Source organism: Myotis daubentonii, chromosome 10, assembly GCF_963259705.1.
Source record: "Myotis daubentonii chromosome 10, mMyoDau2.1, whole genome shotgun sequence".
Taxonomy (NCBI): domain Eukaryota; kingdom Metazoa; phylum Chordata; class Mammalia; order Chiroptera; family Vespertilionidae; genus Myotis; species Myotis daubentonii.
Genome location: NC_081849.1, coordinates 41,392,422 through 41,409,008, shown reverse-complemented (window position 1 = coordinate 41,409,008; position 16,587 = coordinate 41,392,422). Strand labels below are relative to the sequence as shown.

At 36.4% G+C, this 16,587-nt stretch overlaps 1 protein-coding gene across 2 annotated transcripts in view; it reads left to right on the top strand.

Moving 5' to 3' along the window:
* The window catches only part of SEMA3A (semaphorin 3A), a 193,916-nt gene extending 177,655 nt beyond the window's left edge, over positions 1–16,261 (top strand). For both annotated transcript variants that reach the window (XM_059712176.1, XM_059712175.1), the window contains 2 exons: positions 11,155–11,297; positions 12,833–16,261. In XM_059712176.1, coding sequence (XP_059568159.1) covers positions 11,155–11,297; positions 12,833–13,288 — 599 coding nt within the window. In that variant the 3' untranslated portion in view covers positions 13,289–16,261. The remainder of the gene's footprint in view (positions 1–11,154; positions 11,298–12,832) is intronic.
* The last annotated feature ends 326 nt before the right edge of the window (positions 16,262–16,587 follow it).

Here is a 16,587-nt window from a genome sequence, read left to right as displayed (position 1 = left end):
ACTTTAATCTCAATATTGGAATGTACCTTGCTATTTTTCTCATTCTTATATCTCTGGGGCTATAACAGATGGAATATCATGAATATCATGATAATAAATATCATGTAGATAAACATTTGTTGAATGAATAATCTAAATATTTCAAGTATAGCATAGATACTTATTGTTTTGGTTTACCAGTAGAGATTTGAACTAAATACTATCTATTGTTTTTTGTATAAGTGATTTGTCATACATTGTTTTTATTAAAATAATCATATACAGAAATAAAATATCTTAAGAAATGTCAACCAATTAACTAATAAATAATTTTTAAACTTCAGTATATGTAGGAAATTATGCTATATTTGAACGTTGCTACATATATTTATATTTCAGTGATAATCAATTTGTAATATAATATAAAAATCATTTTATAATTTTAATACAATACAGTTTGAATACAACATTTTAGAGATTCATCCATTTGTTTAGAAATCCAGTCCCTTCAAAGACCCAGTTAGGTTTTTCTTTAAACAATTTTATTAATTTCAGAGAGGAAGGGAGAGGGAGAGAGAGATAGAAACATCAGTGATGAGAGAGAATCATTAATTGGCTGCCTCCTGCACAGCTGCTACTGGGGATCAAGCCCGCAACATGGACATGTGCCCTTGAGTGGAATCAAACACAGGACCCTTCAGTCTACAGGCCTATGCTCTATCCACTGAACAAAATTGGCCAGGGCCCCAGTTAGTATTTTTTTAATTATATATTTGCTGGAATTATGAGTGTACATATGCAAGAAAAAAGCTGACCAAAGACATATGTACTTTTTAAAAAGGGAAGCTGTGAATAAGTTAATGTTGTTGACTGTTGATTGATTAGGCATAAGAGAGTGCTTCAGCTTTTAAAATTGTGCTCTGATGAAATTAGTTTGGTGGAAGCCTGTAAAAATTGCTGCTATAGAATTGCTTACCTACAGAAAGTAAGATGAATGTGAATCAAGCTTTCTCCTGATTCTCCCATTGGAATGCACACCGTAAAGAGGGAAGAGAATTGCTGTGCTTCAATGTTACTAAGTGGTGTGTGTGTGTGTGTGTGTGTGTGTGTGTGTGTGTGTGTGTGTGTGTGTGGCAGGGTGGGGGGTGAAGCATCTAAGGAGATGCTTGTGATATATGGGAGGAAATGGTAAAATAGTCCAAGAAGTTCTGCAGCAATAAAACATTCCCTTTTTGAAGGCCTCTTATTTCCTTGTCTGCTTGTTTGATAATTGATAAAGCATATATATATATATATATATATATATATATATATATATATATATATATATATATATATCCTAGAGGCCCAGTGCACAAAAATTTGTGCACTCGGGGGTGGCCTGTGCCCTCTCACAGTCTGGGACCCCTCGGGAGATAACGACCTGCTGGCTTAGGCCTGCTCCCGGGTGGCAGAGGGCAGGCCCAATCCCTAGGTGCAGCCCCTGACCGGGCTCAGAGCAGGGCCAATTGGGGAGTTGGGGCACCGCCCCATGATGCACAGAGCAGGGCTGATCAGGAGGTTGTGATGCCACCCTCAGTCACGCTCAGTGTAGGGCCGATTGGGGGGTTGGGGCACCATCCCCTGTCACACTCAAGGCAGGGTCGATGGGCAGGTTGTGGTGCCACCCCCTGTCATGCACAGAGCAGGGCCAATCAGGGGGTTGGGGCGCTGCCCCCTGTCACTCACAGAGCAGGGCCAATCAGGGGGATGAGGCGCTGCCCCCATCACACACAGAGCAGGGCCCATCAGGGGGTTGGGGCACCGCCCTGTGTCACCCACAGAGCAGGGCCAATCAGGGGGTTGGGGCATTTCCCCCTGTTACTCACAGAGCAGGGCCAATCAGGGGGGATGAGGCGCTGCCCCCGTCACACACAGAGCAGGGCCCATCAGGGGGTTGGGGCACCACCCTCTGTCACCCACAGAGCAGGGCCAATCAGGGGTTTGGGGTGCCGCCACTCTCACACTCAGGGCAGGGCCGATGGGGGAGGTTATGGCTCTACCCCATCACGCACAGAGCAGGGCTGCTCAGGGGGTTGGGGCCCCGCCCCCTGTCACACACAGAGCTGCAGGGCGATCAGGGGGTTTGGGCGCTGCCCCCTTTCATGCTGATCCCGGTGCTGGGAGGCATATTACCCTTTTACTGTATAGGGTAGAGGCCTGGTGCACGGGTGGGGCCGGCTGGCTTGCCCTGAAGGGTGTCCTGGATCAGGGTGGGGGTCCCCACTGGGGTGCCTGGCCAGTCTGGGTGAGGGGCTGAGGGCTGTTTTCAGGCTGGGAGTGACTGAAGTTCCCAACCGCTCCTTTTTTTCTTTCTTTTTTTTTTTTATTCTGGGCCAGCTTTACCTTGAGGCTTGGCTCCAGCTCTTAGGCCTGCCTCCGTGGCTGAAAGTAGGTTTCTGGCCTTTGCTTACAATGTTGCGAATCTGCTGGCTGAAGTCCGGTGGTATTTGTTACAATGTTTCTTAAACTGCCTGCTCAGAGGCCTGCAGCTGGAGGCAGGGAATGTTGGTTTCCTCCAACAATCCTCCGTCACTGAGGCAAGCAAGCCTCATGTTAGTTTCAAGCTGCCTGGCTGCCGGCCACCATCTTGGCTGACAGTTAATTTGCATATCTTGCTGATTAGCCAATGAAAAGGGTAGCGGTCGTATGCCAATTACCATGTTTCTCTTTTATTAGTGTAGATATATATATATATATATATATATATATATATATATATATATATATATATATATATCAGGTATACCCATTTGGCCAGGCTGAGTCGCACCTTGGGAATCAGTGAATTGTCTTGAAATAAGTGTTATCAATACTTGAAAGTAAAATGGGCAAAAATCCAGAGCTCAACCCTATTAAGTCATGTATGTTGTCTTGCTAATGTCATATCCCGCATGGAATAAAATAGTTGTGCTCATATGGAAACATACAAAGGTATATTTTCACAGAAAGCTGCTAAGCAATTTGAAGCCAAATTATACACTTCAAGACAATCAATTCCAGCTGTGATGGTAAACAGAGTTCATAACGCTCTATATTTTACATATCCTGAGGTTTTACTAGAGAGACTATATAAAATAATTCAGAATTAAGTGGAAGAAATTTTCCTCCTGCTGAAACCTTTAGCACTCACTCAGCGCTCTGCCCCATCTGAGTAAAGGCTGCACTAATGGTGAGCTGGCCTAGGTGAAACAGATAATCCAGCTCCCCTTCCCTCCACCCAGAAGGCTCTCTTTCATCGCTAGTGGCCCTTCACCTAGGGAAATTTTAGTACAAAACCCTAAATATATCTGTGCTGGCAGATCCTCCTGTCTTCCCACTTATACCTCATTCAGAATGCTAAAGACAAACCTCAGGTTTCTGCAATATGTTTCCTTCCATTGAATAACTGTTGGGCACAAAATTGAAGCTAGTCTGAATTTGCATTCAAGAGCACCAGAGGCTGAGTTAATTTACCTTTAAACTACCTCCCCTGTTCCTTTCCTTACCAAACAAGCATGAGTCAAACTGTGGTCTACAAATCCAGAGAAGAAAAAGCTGCACCATAAGTAGCAGTTTTTAAATTAACATCATCTTAGATTTTTTAATCTTGGAAATATTTTATATCCTAACTTCTAGTTTAGTGCCATTATTGAATTTCACTTTGTAATAGTTCCCTTGGCTGTTCTACATTTCCCTTCTAGTGTCCCCATTGTAAAACATCCATAGAATTCAATCTTCTTAACCATCTCCACAACTAGCTCAATTTATGTCTTAGTTGGCATCAAAATTTCATAAAATAACTTTGGCCGAGTCATTTTCATAGTCTACAGAGTTGTGAATATAGTATTTTGTGGCAGTGCTAATCTGGTCTGTGCTTCAGCTTCTTTTATACATGTAGAAGCATCCAACTATGATTCTGAGCTTTTAGCCCCAAGAGAAGCAGGACGATATGATAGGTGAGCATGATATCATTCCTAAAAAAAAAATCCCTAACTTTAATAAATTACCAAATTGTATCAAATCTAAGATGTCACTGAATGTAAGATACAGCATTTTTTAGTATACTGCTAAAATAGAAAAACTGCCCAAGATGGACAATCTAATGGATGGTCCCAGTATCAAGCCAGGACACAATATGTTTCAGTATGCATAAAGAAGAAATAAATTCCCATGAATAAGAAGATACCAAGGATATTTGGTTGTTTCAACCACAATTATGGGTAGTGAAAAGGAGAAGAAATACTCCTTAACCACAAGGTGGTACTCATGAAGGTTTACTTTCTGAATTCACCAACAGGGTGGACCAAAAAGCTCAGACAAGACTTTAATTTAAAGAGGTATCAGGTTAGTAGGGTCTCATGTGTCTGGCAGAAGAACAAATTTTTTTCTGAAAGAAAAAAAATTCAACTCAGATCAAGAGCAACTGTAAGATCATTCTGATATCAAAGATCTTAAGATATAAAGTGTGCACCTAGAATGAACTTAGTACAGTATTACCTTCTACTAGAGGTCTGATGCACGAAATTCGTACACGGGACTTGGCCCTCGCAGCCCCACCCCAGCTCTGTCTGGAAGGTCGTCGGAAAGTCGTTTGGCTGTCCGGTCTAATTAGCATAATATGCTTTTGTTATTATAGATAACTTTTGTAAATGCTTTTTGAAACTATTTCCACTGGAGATAATTAATTATAACAATAATCATCTTCTGATAGTACCTTGGGCAAATCAGTTATTCATAGTATATGTGTGCAGAACATGCATATATAACCTGAATAAGTTGAAATAGTTAATGCCATCATTGTTCTTTATTAAACTTTTTTAAAATATGTCACCAGAGATCACCCAAATGTTTTTACGCCTATAATTTAACCATTGTAAACAGAAAACTTTTAAGCATGCTATATTTCTTAAGTTCCAAAACTTAAAAGGAAAGCATATTAGAATGGAAGATGGTATTTTCATTATTGTTTATGGAAGGTTTATACTTCAGCAAGTGGGTATTTTCCATCATCTCCTATCATACCTCTTGGGAAAAAGTAAATGAAACATCAAAGTCTATGTCTTTAAATATAAACATTCCTGATAATTTTACTCTGACATACAAATTATGTATGTGCTGAAAATAAAACATATTATATATTCAGTATAGACTAAATCAATATTACAGCAGATTTATTGCTATTGGGGTTGCTTTTCATGTAATTGAGTTTCAGCCTGCTCTATGCTAAGAAGCATTGTGGGTTTGGGCATCACACGATATTAAAGCCCAGTATCCTAGTATATATAAAAAGCTAAGTGCCCTCACGACCGAATGGGCGACCGGTCACCATGAAGTGCATAAAGCACCTTTCGGTTCCCCTTCTCCCCCGGCCCCGAGCCACTCACCATAAAGGGGGGCTGGCGACGGGGTGGGACTGGGGACTATTGAGTGGCAGTGGCGGGCTGCTTCGCGGGGTGGCCATGGGCTTAGCAGAGCAGTCACCCAGGTGGCAGTGAGTTTCTCAAAGCAGTCGCGGGGCGGGGGAGTTTCACGGAGCAGTCACCGGGTGGGGGGACGGGGGAGTCTCACGGAGCATCCAGCGGCTAGCTTCACGGGACAGCAGCAAGCTTTGAGGAGCAGTCGTGGGGTGGGGGGAGCCTCGTGGAGCAGTCACAAGGTTCCTGGAGCATCCTGGGCGGGAGCTTCATGTAGCATTGCAGGGCAGCGGAGGCCATGTGACGTAGGCCAGGCTAGCCTAGGGACCCTAACTGTGCACTATTTCATGCACGCTGGGCCTCTAGTTAAATATAACTATTCAGATGGCTTTATAGTAACTTCATAATACCTCAATTTCATTTTCTTATTTCAAATTTTAATAAGTCACTAAAAAATAAGATACTAGTGACTCTCTCTGAAACAAGAAGTACCTATGAACAACAAAATTAAAATGCCCTGGTCATATCTGTTATTTATGCATCTAGCTATCTGTATACCAATAAGAGCATTTTAAACAAAATATTTTCCTTCTTTGCTTGAACCTTAACAGCAAATATTATTGAGAAAAATATCTATACACTAAAATATTAAAATTCCAATGTGATAAAAAAAACAACTAAAATTAGATTTACCTTTGTGTACATCAGCTATTAACTGTATTTGCTTAAATATTTAAAATAATTTACAACCATTTGCCCCTCCACCAAATTGTATTTTCATTATTTATGAAATTCAACCTTTCAATAAGATAACTTGGGAAAACATCAAAAATAATAACAGTGACCAAATAGTTGAATAAACTCATTTCACTAACTCACCCAACTTTGTCTTTTCTACATGACATCAATTTTTTAAGATTCTTTTATTATTAACATTTCAATCTTGGAAGACATTTATGGGGTTAAAATGGAGAGTGAAATAAATGGAAAGCTGAAATGTGATGCCTTCTGTTTCTGCTTTATTGGAAGAGAATCAAATACTAAATAAGGCCTTTAGCAATATGATATTTCTGGCCCAATGATGGATATCATGACTTTTTGTTGTTACAAAAGGAAGCAATTTATTTAACTTATTTCTTTCCTCCCATTCTTTCTGGTTTATTAGGCTCATTTCATTTCCATAAATTATTCCACTAAAAGAGGAAATGATTAATTGAAGATTGCTTCCTTAAAAATATTATTTCTTGTCATTAACAGCTGCAACATATTGTAACATTGTGTTATTCAAAAACACTGTGGTGCATTTAAAATTATTTTAATGTTTGTTGCTCTCTCAATTATTTTGCTCTAAATATTCAACTCAACCCATGAGAATTCATTATGCAAATTTAACAACTATACCCTTCTTGTCTACTGGTAATTTTCATTACAAAAGTTTGTATTCAAAACAGTTGCTTTCTAAGTGTGAAATGTATTTCTAAGTGGATTACATTAAAATTGCTTTCCTTCTGGAAATCTACAAGATTACTCATTGGCAAGGACATCCTTTAGAGATTTAGGTGTCCCTGGAGATATTAGCCTGTATTCTTTGATTTATAAAATTTATTTCTCTTCTTATCCCATATTTGGAATTTTTTTTATTCTGGAGTATACTTGAGTGGTCATCATTTTCTCTCACATTATCTCAAATAAACTGTTGTAACATCCTAAAACTTAACAAATTTAGACTATTTTAAATGTTTAACAATGCATTCTGTCATAATCAGGGTTATATACCTGTGCCCTTTTTAATTGATTACATTTTAAATTATTTTCAATAAAACTCTGGTAAATCTGTCTTGAGGATGTCAAAGTTAAATGAGATTTTAGCTTTAAATACAGGGTAGATCTGGCTGGTTTGGCTCAGTGGATGGAGCATTGGTCTGCGGACTCAGGGGTCCCAGGTTTGATTCCGGTTGGGGGCATGTGCCTTGGTTGTGGGCACGTACCCAGTGGGGATTATGCAGGAGGCAGCTGAATCGATGTTTCTCTCTCATCTATGTTTCTGGCTCTCTATCCCTCTCCCTTTCCTCTCTGTGGGAAATCAATAAAATATATTAAATAAATAAATAAATAAATAAATTAATAAATAAATAAATAAATAAATACAGGGTAAATAGTTGCCTCGATTTGCCATTCAGCAAACTTCAGCCAAGGGTTAATGACTGTCTTATAGAATGTATAGTTTGGAGGAAGATAGCTAGATTAATAATTAATTCTAATAAATAAACTACAGAACTGTAAAGATATATGCAAAACAAGATGCTAGAAAGCATAAGAGAGAAAACAATTTCTTTTTTGGTGGTGGAGGAGCAGGATTGATGTTGGGGAGGAGTTCATAATTTGTCTAGTATGAATTCTCAATAAAATATTCTAACTTTTGAATGAATTAACAGTTCAAAATATTAAAAGAACAACCATGACAATAATACCACCTTACATATTTATGATTATTTCTGTATTCAGACATTATACTGTTATTTTTATGTAGATATATTTTATAAACAAGAAAGAAAATATTTTAAAGGGTTATAAATATTTTGTTATGTATAATTGTTAACCAAACTAATAGATTTCATATGATTTGCTATTATTTGATTAAATACAAATATAAGATAAAGATAGTGATAATGTCACATAGGCAAAGAAAGTATGCTGACAGAGAACAAAAACAGTCATGCAGGAAAAACATATCAAGAAGTTATAAGAGCCTTCGCTGGTTTGGCTGAGTGGATAGAGCATTAGCCTGCAGACTGAAGGGTCCAAGGTTTGATTCTAGTCAAGGCACATGCCCAGGTTGCTGGCTTGATCCCCAGTAGGCAGGAGGCAGCTGATCAATGAGAGATTGATGTTTCTATCTCTCTCTCCATCTTCCTTCCTCTCTGAAATAAATAAAAATACACTTAAAAAAAGAAGTTATAAGGGTAAAAGATTTTTCGGCCAATGTAGAAGGGGAAATATGATCAACTGATGAGTCACAAAGTACATTAAAAATTAAATTGTTCATGAAAATCTAAATAATTCCTAAAAAAATTACACCAGAAAGAAAATGTTTTCTATCACCTGGGAGATCTTGGAGAGAAACTAAAAACTAAGCAGGTTTCTCAGGACTATTGGGAAGGTTACCGCAAAACTCTCTATGGACCACTAGATAGTATGATTAAATTAATTGAGAAGAAGACAACTTAGTGATTTTTTTAAATGTACCTAATTGCTAATATATTAATAGTAAAGCCTCTTCTTTCTTATTATACAAGTTACATTGGTCTTGTCTTTGGGGTAACTAGTCTATGAAAGTATTAAAAAAGTTCTATGTTTGAAATCAATAACTTATACCTTATATTTCTATAGCTATTTATAGTAACATACATTAGGTGAGAGACAAGTCAATAAGGCCTGGGAGTCATGGTTGGTAAACCAGAAGATAGTGGATCACCATGTTTGTTTCTGAATCTAGTAGACTTTTTTTCTGTGTTGTCATGCTGTCATGTATCTTAGGATTTCATGAATATTTAGAGCTGGAATGAAAAGTCTCTTCCTAAAAGTAAAATGATTTCTTTTACTAAATTAAAACTTTCCTTTTTTTACTTTTTAAAATTTTATTGGTGTGAAAACACTTAAACCATGTTAAAAAAATTTAAGTGTATGGTACAGTACTGTTTATTATAAGTACAATTTTGTACAGCAGGCTCAAAATCTTATTCATCTTGCATAACCGAAACTATATACTCGTTGATTAGCAACAACATACCTCCCTTCCCTCCCACCCCTGGCTACCACCATTCTACTTTCAGCTTCTAGGAATTTGACTATTGTAGATACCTTGTAGACTGATAAGTAGGATCATACAGTATTTGTTCTTCTGTGAGTGGCTTATTTCCCTTAGCATGTCCCCAAGATCCATCTAATTTGTTGCTTATTGCAGATTTCCTTCTTTGTTAAGGCTGACTAATATTCCAACTTAAAGGATTTCTAAATCGAAAAAGTTTAAACTGCACAGCAATTAGCAGGAAAAAGATATTCCATGTAAACTGTATTGACCTCTGTGACAATGCATTTTAATGATTCGTGGCTACTCCTGAATCAAAGAAGACTTTCCAGCAGAGAGATTCAATTTCTCTCCATCCAGGGAAGCAGATGTCTTACAAACTAACAGAGCAATGTGTGCCATATCTATTCAATCATTAATAATTTCAGCGAAAAAAATGCTACCATATTCAATGTCGATATTGAAAAAGATATATATCTCCACTATGGAAAAAAGTGACTTCAAGTAGATTAAATGCTGTTTCTTTACATTTAATACATTTCCTGTTTTTTTTCCTATTTCTAAGGGGTTGATCTTTTAAGTAAGAAGGGACAGACACTTCTCTATATTAAAAAACTTGTATTTCACACCTCCATCTATAGAGGGAAAGGCACTGAAGTTGACATTCCTGGAAATAGCAAATGGAGGCAGAAGGTTGATTCTAGGCAGGGTGAGACTGAGAGATGGTGGACATCGGCTATGTACACAGGGATTAGATGGAAGGAGGATTTGGAAAGTTTTAAATCTAATGAGAGCAATCATATTGTGCCTGACAAACAAAAGTACTCATTTTCATTATAAGGAGAGTAAAACTGTCAAAGTGATGCCAAAAAGAGAGGGGGGCAGAGAAACTTTTAAATGAAAAATCTAGCTAAGTTCGAAATAGAGAATAAAAAGTTTTCATCTGTCTCTTACTGTCAGCCCTCTATGCATATGAAAATATATTTATTATTTTCTAAGTTAATATAATGAGTACCAGACTGTGCAGGATGTCATAATGGAAACAGGATTATGCAAGATAATAAGGAGGATTTTTTTTTACTCTAAATGAGTTTTACCTACACCCCCTGTGTCATACTTTTGATCTTAACTGTGTTTCATTTACCACATTGAAGGAGGTTACAAAAAGGGTAAAATAATAGAAACTTAATCAGGAAACAGGATTTCTTATTGTTGCATTTTATTATTGACTCTTGCCATATCTTTACTCTGATTCTTAAAAATATTGAAAGATGTGTCATTTTAAAATAAGAACAATTGAAACCACATGGCGTCAGAATTGTGCATCTTTCCTCTGAGCCATCCCAACCATTTCACACCAATTGATCTTCAGAACAAACCTGTGGATTATTTGGGAGTTATTGACAGGGAGTATAAAATTCCTGAACTCTACCTTTTGTAAAATACTAGATAAATATTGGTTGGTAAATTTAATTTTACAGATAAAAAACAAATACAGAGAGGCAAAATCTTGTTTTCAAAGGCCTAGTTGAATAACTTTACTGCTGGAAAATATTATAATATGAATCGGCCCCACTGATCAGAGCATAGAGTTTTACAGTGAAAATCATTTCTAAGAGAGGGTTATCATGGCATCTAAAAATGTATACTTATACTGCACATATGACAGATTTTATTGTTGTCATGCTATTTTCTGGTAGACAAATATCTGCACGTGGCTTATATAATCCATACCAAAGTAATGTCTATTTTGATAAGCAGTTGGGTTCTGAAACTTTACATCCTTGACATTTCTGCCATCCACAATCAATTTGAAAAAGACTCCCAACTTGGCAATAAATTTATCTCTTGAATTTCCAAATAAGTAAATACATTGAAAAGTTGAGTTGATTTCTCCAACGTTTCTCATTTCATTTCTTCCTCCCTGAACAGATAAGCACCATGGCCACAGCCTTGAAGAAAGAATCATCTACGGGGTAGAAAACAGCAGCACGTTCCTGGAATGCAGCCCGAAGTCACAGCGAGCTCTAGTCTATTGGCAGTTCCAGAGGCGAAACGAAGAGCGAAAAGAAGAGGTATAGCAATGAAACCAAGTGGATATTGAGAGGGGGAGTGCTGTGCATCCTTATCCTTTTCTTCACTCAATAATAGCTCCTTCATTAAATAATTACTCATTGAAGGCTGATTATATTACAGGCTTCGTGCTAGGAGTTGGAGAAACAAATGTGAGTTTTGTCTCAGAAGCCATTTGTGGATATATTTTAGAATCTTCTTTCTTCTTTCTGTAGTTATCAACAAAGCAGTTATGTATATGTGTTGCCTGGTCGGTAAACTGCAGCTCGCGAGCCACATGCAGCTCTTTGGCCCCTTGAGTGTGGCTCTTCCTAAGCCTTAGGAGTACCCTAATGAAGTTAATAAAATGTACCTACCTATATAGTTTAAGTTTAAAACATTTGGCTCTCAAAAGAAATTTTAATCGTTGTACTGTTGATATTTGGCTCTGTTGACTAATGAGTTTGCCGACCACTGGGAAAAAACAAATCCCCCTAGTAATTTTAATTTTTGTTCAAATAATTCTGCTATCTAAATATGTGTGTGTGTGTTTTTTCTTCATTAACTTCCACCTCCAATGGGAAACGCAGGTTTGGGAAAGGGAGTAGTAGATTTATGATGAAGTCTGTAAGGTCCCAGTATGAACTCTCATATGAACTTGGCATGTAGCATCAGACAGAGCTTCCTCCTCAATGGATACATTTATTCCTCTGTAAAAATAAAGAATTGTGCACAGAAAATATCAGTGAGAACTCTGAGCTTTCTACAAGTGTTAAATAAGTGTAACCAGACTATGCAGGTTATTTTTAAATGTATTATGTGCAGACAATTTTATAAACATAATCTGAATATAAAGGCAAAAATTATCCCATTATCTTTTTTGACATCTGAAGCAGTCTTTAAGTATGCAGTCACATCACACACATGTCAAGGTTGGTTTTGTTTGCTATTGTTAGACATCTCTGGTAGAAATTGTATTCAAAATAAAGGTGAGATTAGATAAGTTCAAGAGAATATCTGCATGGTTATGTCACATCTAAGACTTAGGAAATTGAATAAATAATTATTAAGCTTGTAATCCTACACTTTTTCTACTTGCTCCATTGCTAATTTTTGTGTTTGTTTTTTTTTTTCAAATCTTACTAAATGTTCATTCTAATGCTGCATTGTTTTCTACTATCATGGTTCCGCATTTCCAATTCCAATAGTTAACGTTAACTTTCTCCTATATTTATATACCTTCTTTCAAATGTACAAAATAAAGTATATATTTGTACTTCCCTCCCGTTACCTTGAGTATTTTAAATTATTGTAATGAGAAAGTTTATTAAAACCATAGGGAGCCAGTGTTTTGCAATGCATCTTAAAAAACAATTGACTAATTTATAACTCTTTTTTTCTGATAGGAAAATAGTATCGTATCTCTTAAGCTAGAAACTTTAAGTGTTACAATGTACTTCAACATATAATCTAAATTTTTACAGAGATAGAGTTTCAGAAATTACATTTCTTTTAAATATATATGTATATTTTACTGCCTTTTTGTTCCTTCTGCTAGATTAGAGTGGACGATCATATCATCAGGACAGAACAAGGCCTTCTCCTGCGTAGTCTACAGCGGAGGAATTCAGGCAACTACCTGTGTCATGCCGTGGAACACGGATTCATGCAAACTCTTCTTAAAGTGACCCTGGAAGTCATTGACACAGAGCATTTGGAAGAACTTCTTCATAAAGATGATGATGGAGATGGCCCTAAGACCAAAGAAATGTCCAACAGCATGACACCCAGCCAGAAGGTCTGGTACAGAGACTTCATGCAGCTCATCAACCACCCCAACCTGAACACAATGGATGAGTTCTGTGAACAAGTTTGGAAAAGGGACCGAAAGCAACGTCGGCAAAGGCCAGGGCATGCCCAAGGGAACAGTAACAAATGGAAGCATTTACAGGAAAATAAGAAAGGTAGAAACAGGAGGACCCACGAATTTGAGAGGGCACCCAGAAGTGTCTGAGTTTCATTACCTCTAGAAACCTCAAACCAGTAGAAACTTGCTTAAGACAGTAACTGGAAAAAATGCAATATACATGAACTTTTTTCATGGCATTATGTGGATGTTTACAACGGTGGGAAATGCAACTGAGTTCCACCAATTATAAATTAAGTCCATGAGAAACTTTCCTAACAGGCTTTCTTCCTAATGCCAACACGTAATAGAGGTCAGGTGAACACAGATGTTCCCTGTAACAGTCTTAACGTTTCCTATGGGATTTCACTGTACAGGTTTTGCTTTCTTTGCCTGAGAAATAAAAATGTCATTTACCATATTGCCATCTAAAGAAGAAAAATTGCATCAGCAAAGCCATTTTATTTAACTAAAACTTTAAAATAAACTGCATGGATTTACTAAGCTGATGAATATTCCAAAACGTGGTTGGATTCATGGATATTTCTGTCTACCAGCACTCCCGTTTATATGTACTGGAGGAGTAAAATGATACTGAATGAAATGGTCTGTGGAAATATGAAAAACATAAACCATCCATCATCCAGAAGAAAAATGGAATACACTGCTCTACTACTGATGTCTTCTTTCAGCTTTGATCTAAAGATGTATTTTATTAAAACTATAATTTAAATGTACCATGACAAATATGCAGTAAAATTTAGCTCTTTCCTAAGCTAGAGTAGGTTTTTGTCTTACAATTATTGTGCTATATAATTTTTGCTTTAAAAATACCAATTCTTTGCTGCTTTCTTTTTCAAAATTTTGTTTTCTGCTCTGCAAGAAGGAGAACCAATAATACTGTTTTAGAAATATATAGACATCATTAGAAGTTAATTCCTAAAACCTGGATAAATTATGTTTTATTTTTCTGGGGTTTCAAACAAATAACACTTCTCCTTCTTTAAGTATTATCTAAATTAATTTTAACCTGCATAATGTTCTTGGAAAAACAGAGCATTTAATCCCCCCAAAAAGGGAAGAAAAAATGATATATTAAGTGCATTTTGTTGTATCTAATGAATAAATGAGGGGAAAAGGAGCTGCATATTTCTTAAAATTAATAAGCATTATCTTAATATAATATTAATAGAAAATGTCTCTTAATTCTGAGCTTGAATCCCTGCATGATATTTGAGACATAAGAACTCTCTCTCATGATTCCATTAGGAATTACACCTGTGCCACCTAATATTTTTTTAAAAGAGAAATCAGTAATATTAAGAACACTATCTTAAAAGCAAATTTCTTAACTGTTTACATCTGTATCAACTGCCTCTTATTTCTCATTAATATAGTTATGTCTAAAGAACATCAATTCTTTTCATGTCAGTGGGAGTGACTTTTATACAAACTGTTTTCCAGGACACAATCCACACTTAAATCATGTAAAACTCTTTGTCTCTTGCAACAACTTATAAAATAAGGTAATGATTATTAACTAAGCACTTGACTGCTTTATTGTCCTAAGATGATTCCTTGAGAGTCATTGACTTCAAGGCACATAGAACCATCAGCATTACAGTAACTTCTTTTGCACTGAATTCCCCTTGCCAGAAATCCCTTCGTAGGCCCTTCAACATGCACAAAAATGCAAAAGAAGCGTCCTATTGCTGCTTAATGAAAGCAGCACTGAAATTCTAACTCTGCCTTGGGATTCTAATGAACTCAGCTTTCACTTCTCACCTCAGACTACAGTGAATTTTCTAAAATTTCTCTATCAGCTGAAAGTTTTCACAAATTGAAGCTCATGTTACAGTTTTAATGATTATGTTGAATAAACAATTTGTTGACACTTGTTTCAAATGAAAGCCTAAAAATATTCAACCATTTTAGGCTCCATTGATGAATACAGTATTACTTTTAGAAGTACATCCTCTAATGCTATCTGAATTTTAAATTATTTGAAGAACACACTCATAAAGAGAGAAAAAAAAGTGTAAAAGGTAAATCAAAGAACAAAGAGTATTCCAAAAATAGGTCATTCTTTTAGTTTTTATAGAGTATCTTAACTGTACTAAAATTTGGTGTTGCATTTCATTCTATATTTGCAACTGAAACAAATTTATTCTCAATAACAAAAGTATCTTATTTCTTATTAGTCTTCAAAAATAAAAGATTTAAAGGGCTAGAGATAATAATTTCAGGATGTCTTCCAATATCTAAATGTATTTTGTTTAGCATTGTGAAATACCCATGGAAAGAAAGTCTAGACTTTTAAAGAAATAAAAACTAACAAATCTACTGGCATGTCTTTATAAGCCATCAGGTCTAAGTTTTCAAAGAAAATTATGGATATAACTTGCAGGTAAATAACTCTTATTACAGTTACAGTCTTCTGCCAATGTGTACTGACAGGGGACAGGTTGCACGAAAAATAATGTCCCATTCAATTTAGCTTGATAGACTGATATATGCATGGATCATCGGAGTTGAAACCAAGTTAAGAGACTCCTGTGTCCTTAAGCAAATTATGATGGCAGTCTTAAGGTAGGCAAAGTGTACATTGCAGCTGAGAAATTATGGCCCAGTTGAAATGAAATGTAAAATGTAAATGCATGTAAATGCACATTTAATAGTACTTTTTATGTATTACTTAGTGATTTTCAATGGTATGTGCTTAATATTTTTGCTACCTACACATTAGGCAAAGAGATGTAAATAATTTTGAAAAGAAGACGAGTGTACAATGCAACATTGTAGAGGTACTCTATTTCAGTGTGTTCAACATCCCCCAAAAATGCCAGAATTCCCACCCGGGTGACAAGGTGGTTTAAGTGCTATTTAAGGGCAGGAGGTATGTGCCCACTCAGTAAGCATGTTTTTTTCCAGGTAGTACACATGTTCCATATCTGTATTTATCATTGCATTTCAGATGGGAACTACAAAACTGGAAAGAAAATGTAATGAAACTGCTGCTGTAAATTATTCCTTTCGGCATGTATTCAGTTGCTAAATACACATTTCTTCAAAACATTTGAATTGAGATGTCTTTACTGTCCCCTCCAGCATGATGTCAAGGAACATAAAGTTTAGGAAATGTGGAGACCCAGTCAGGTGGCTACATAATCAGCTCTCAGATTTCCGCATTGTGGTCATCTGCGAACTGGGTTCTATACTTATGGTGATGATGTGAAATGTTATGACCTTTAAATTAAATATTTTTATTTTTATGTCATGCCTAAAGAGAAAATATGGGGATGAAACTCTACAAGGTGTCATTATCATAATCATTTTGGTTTTATTCAGGACCTACAAAGATGTCTGCAAATTTGTTATTGAAATCGATGATCCTGAGGTTATAAGCG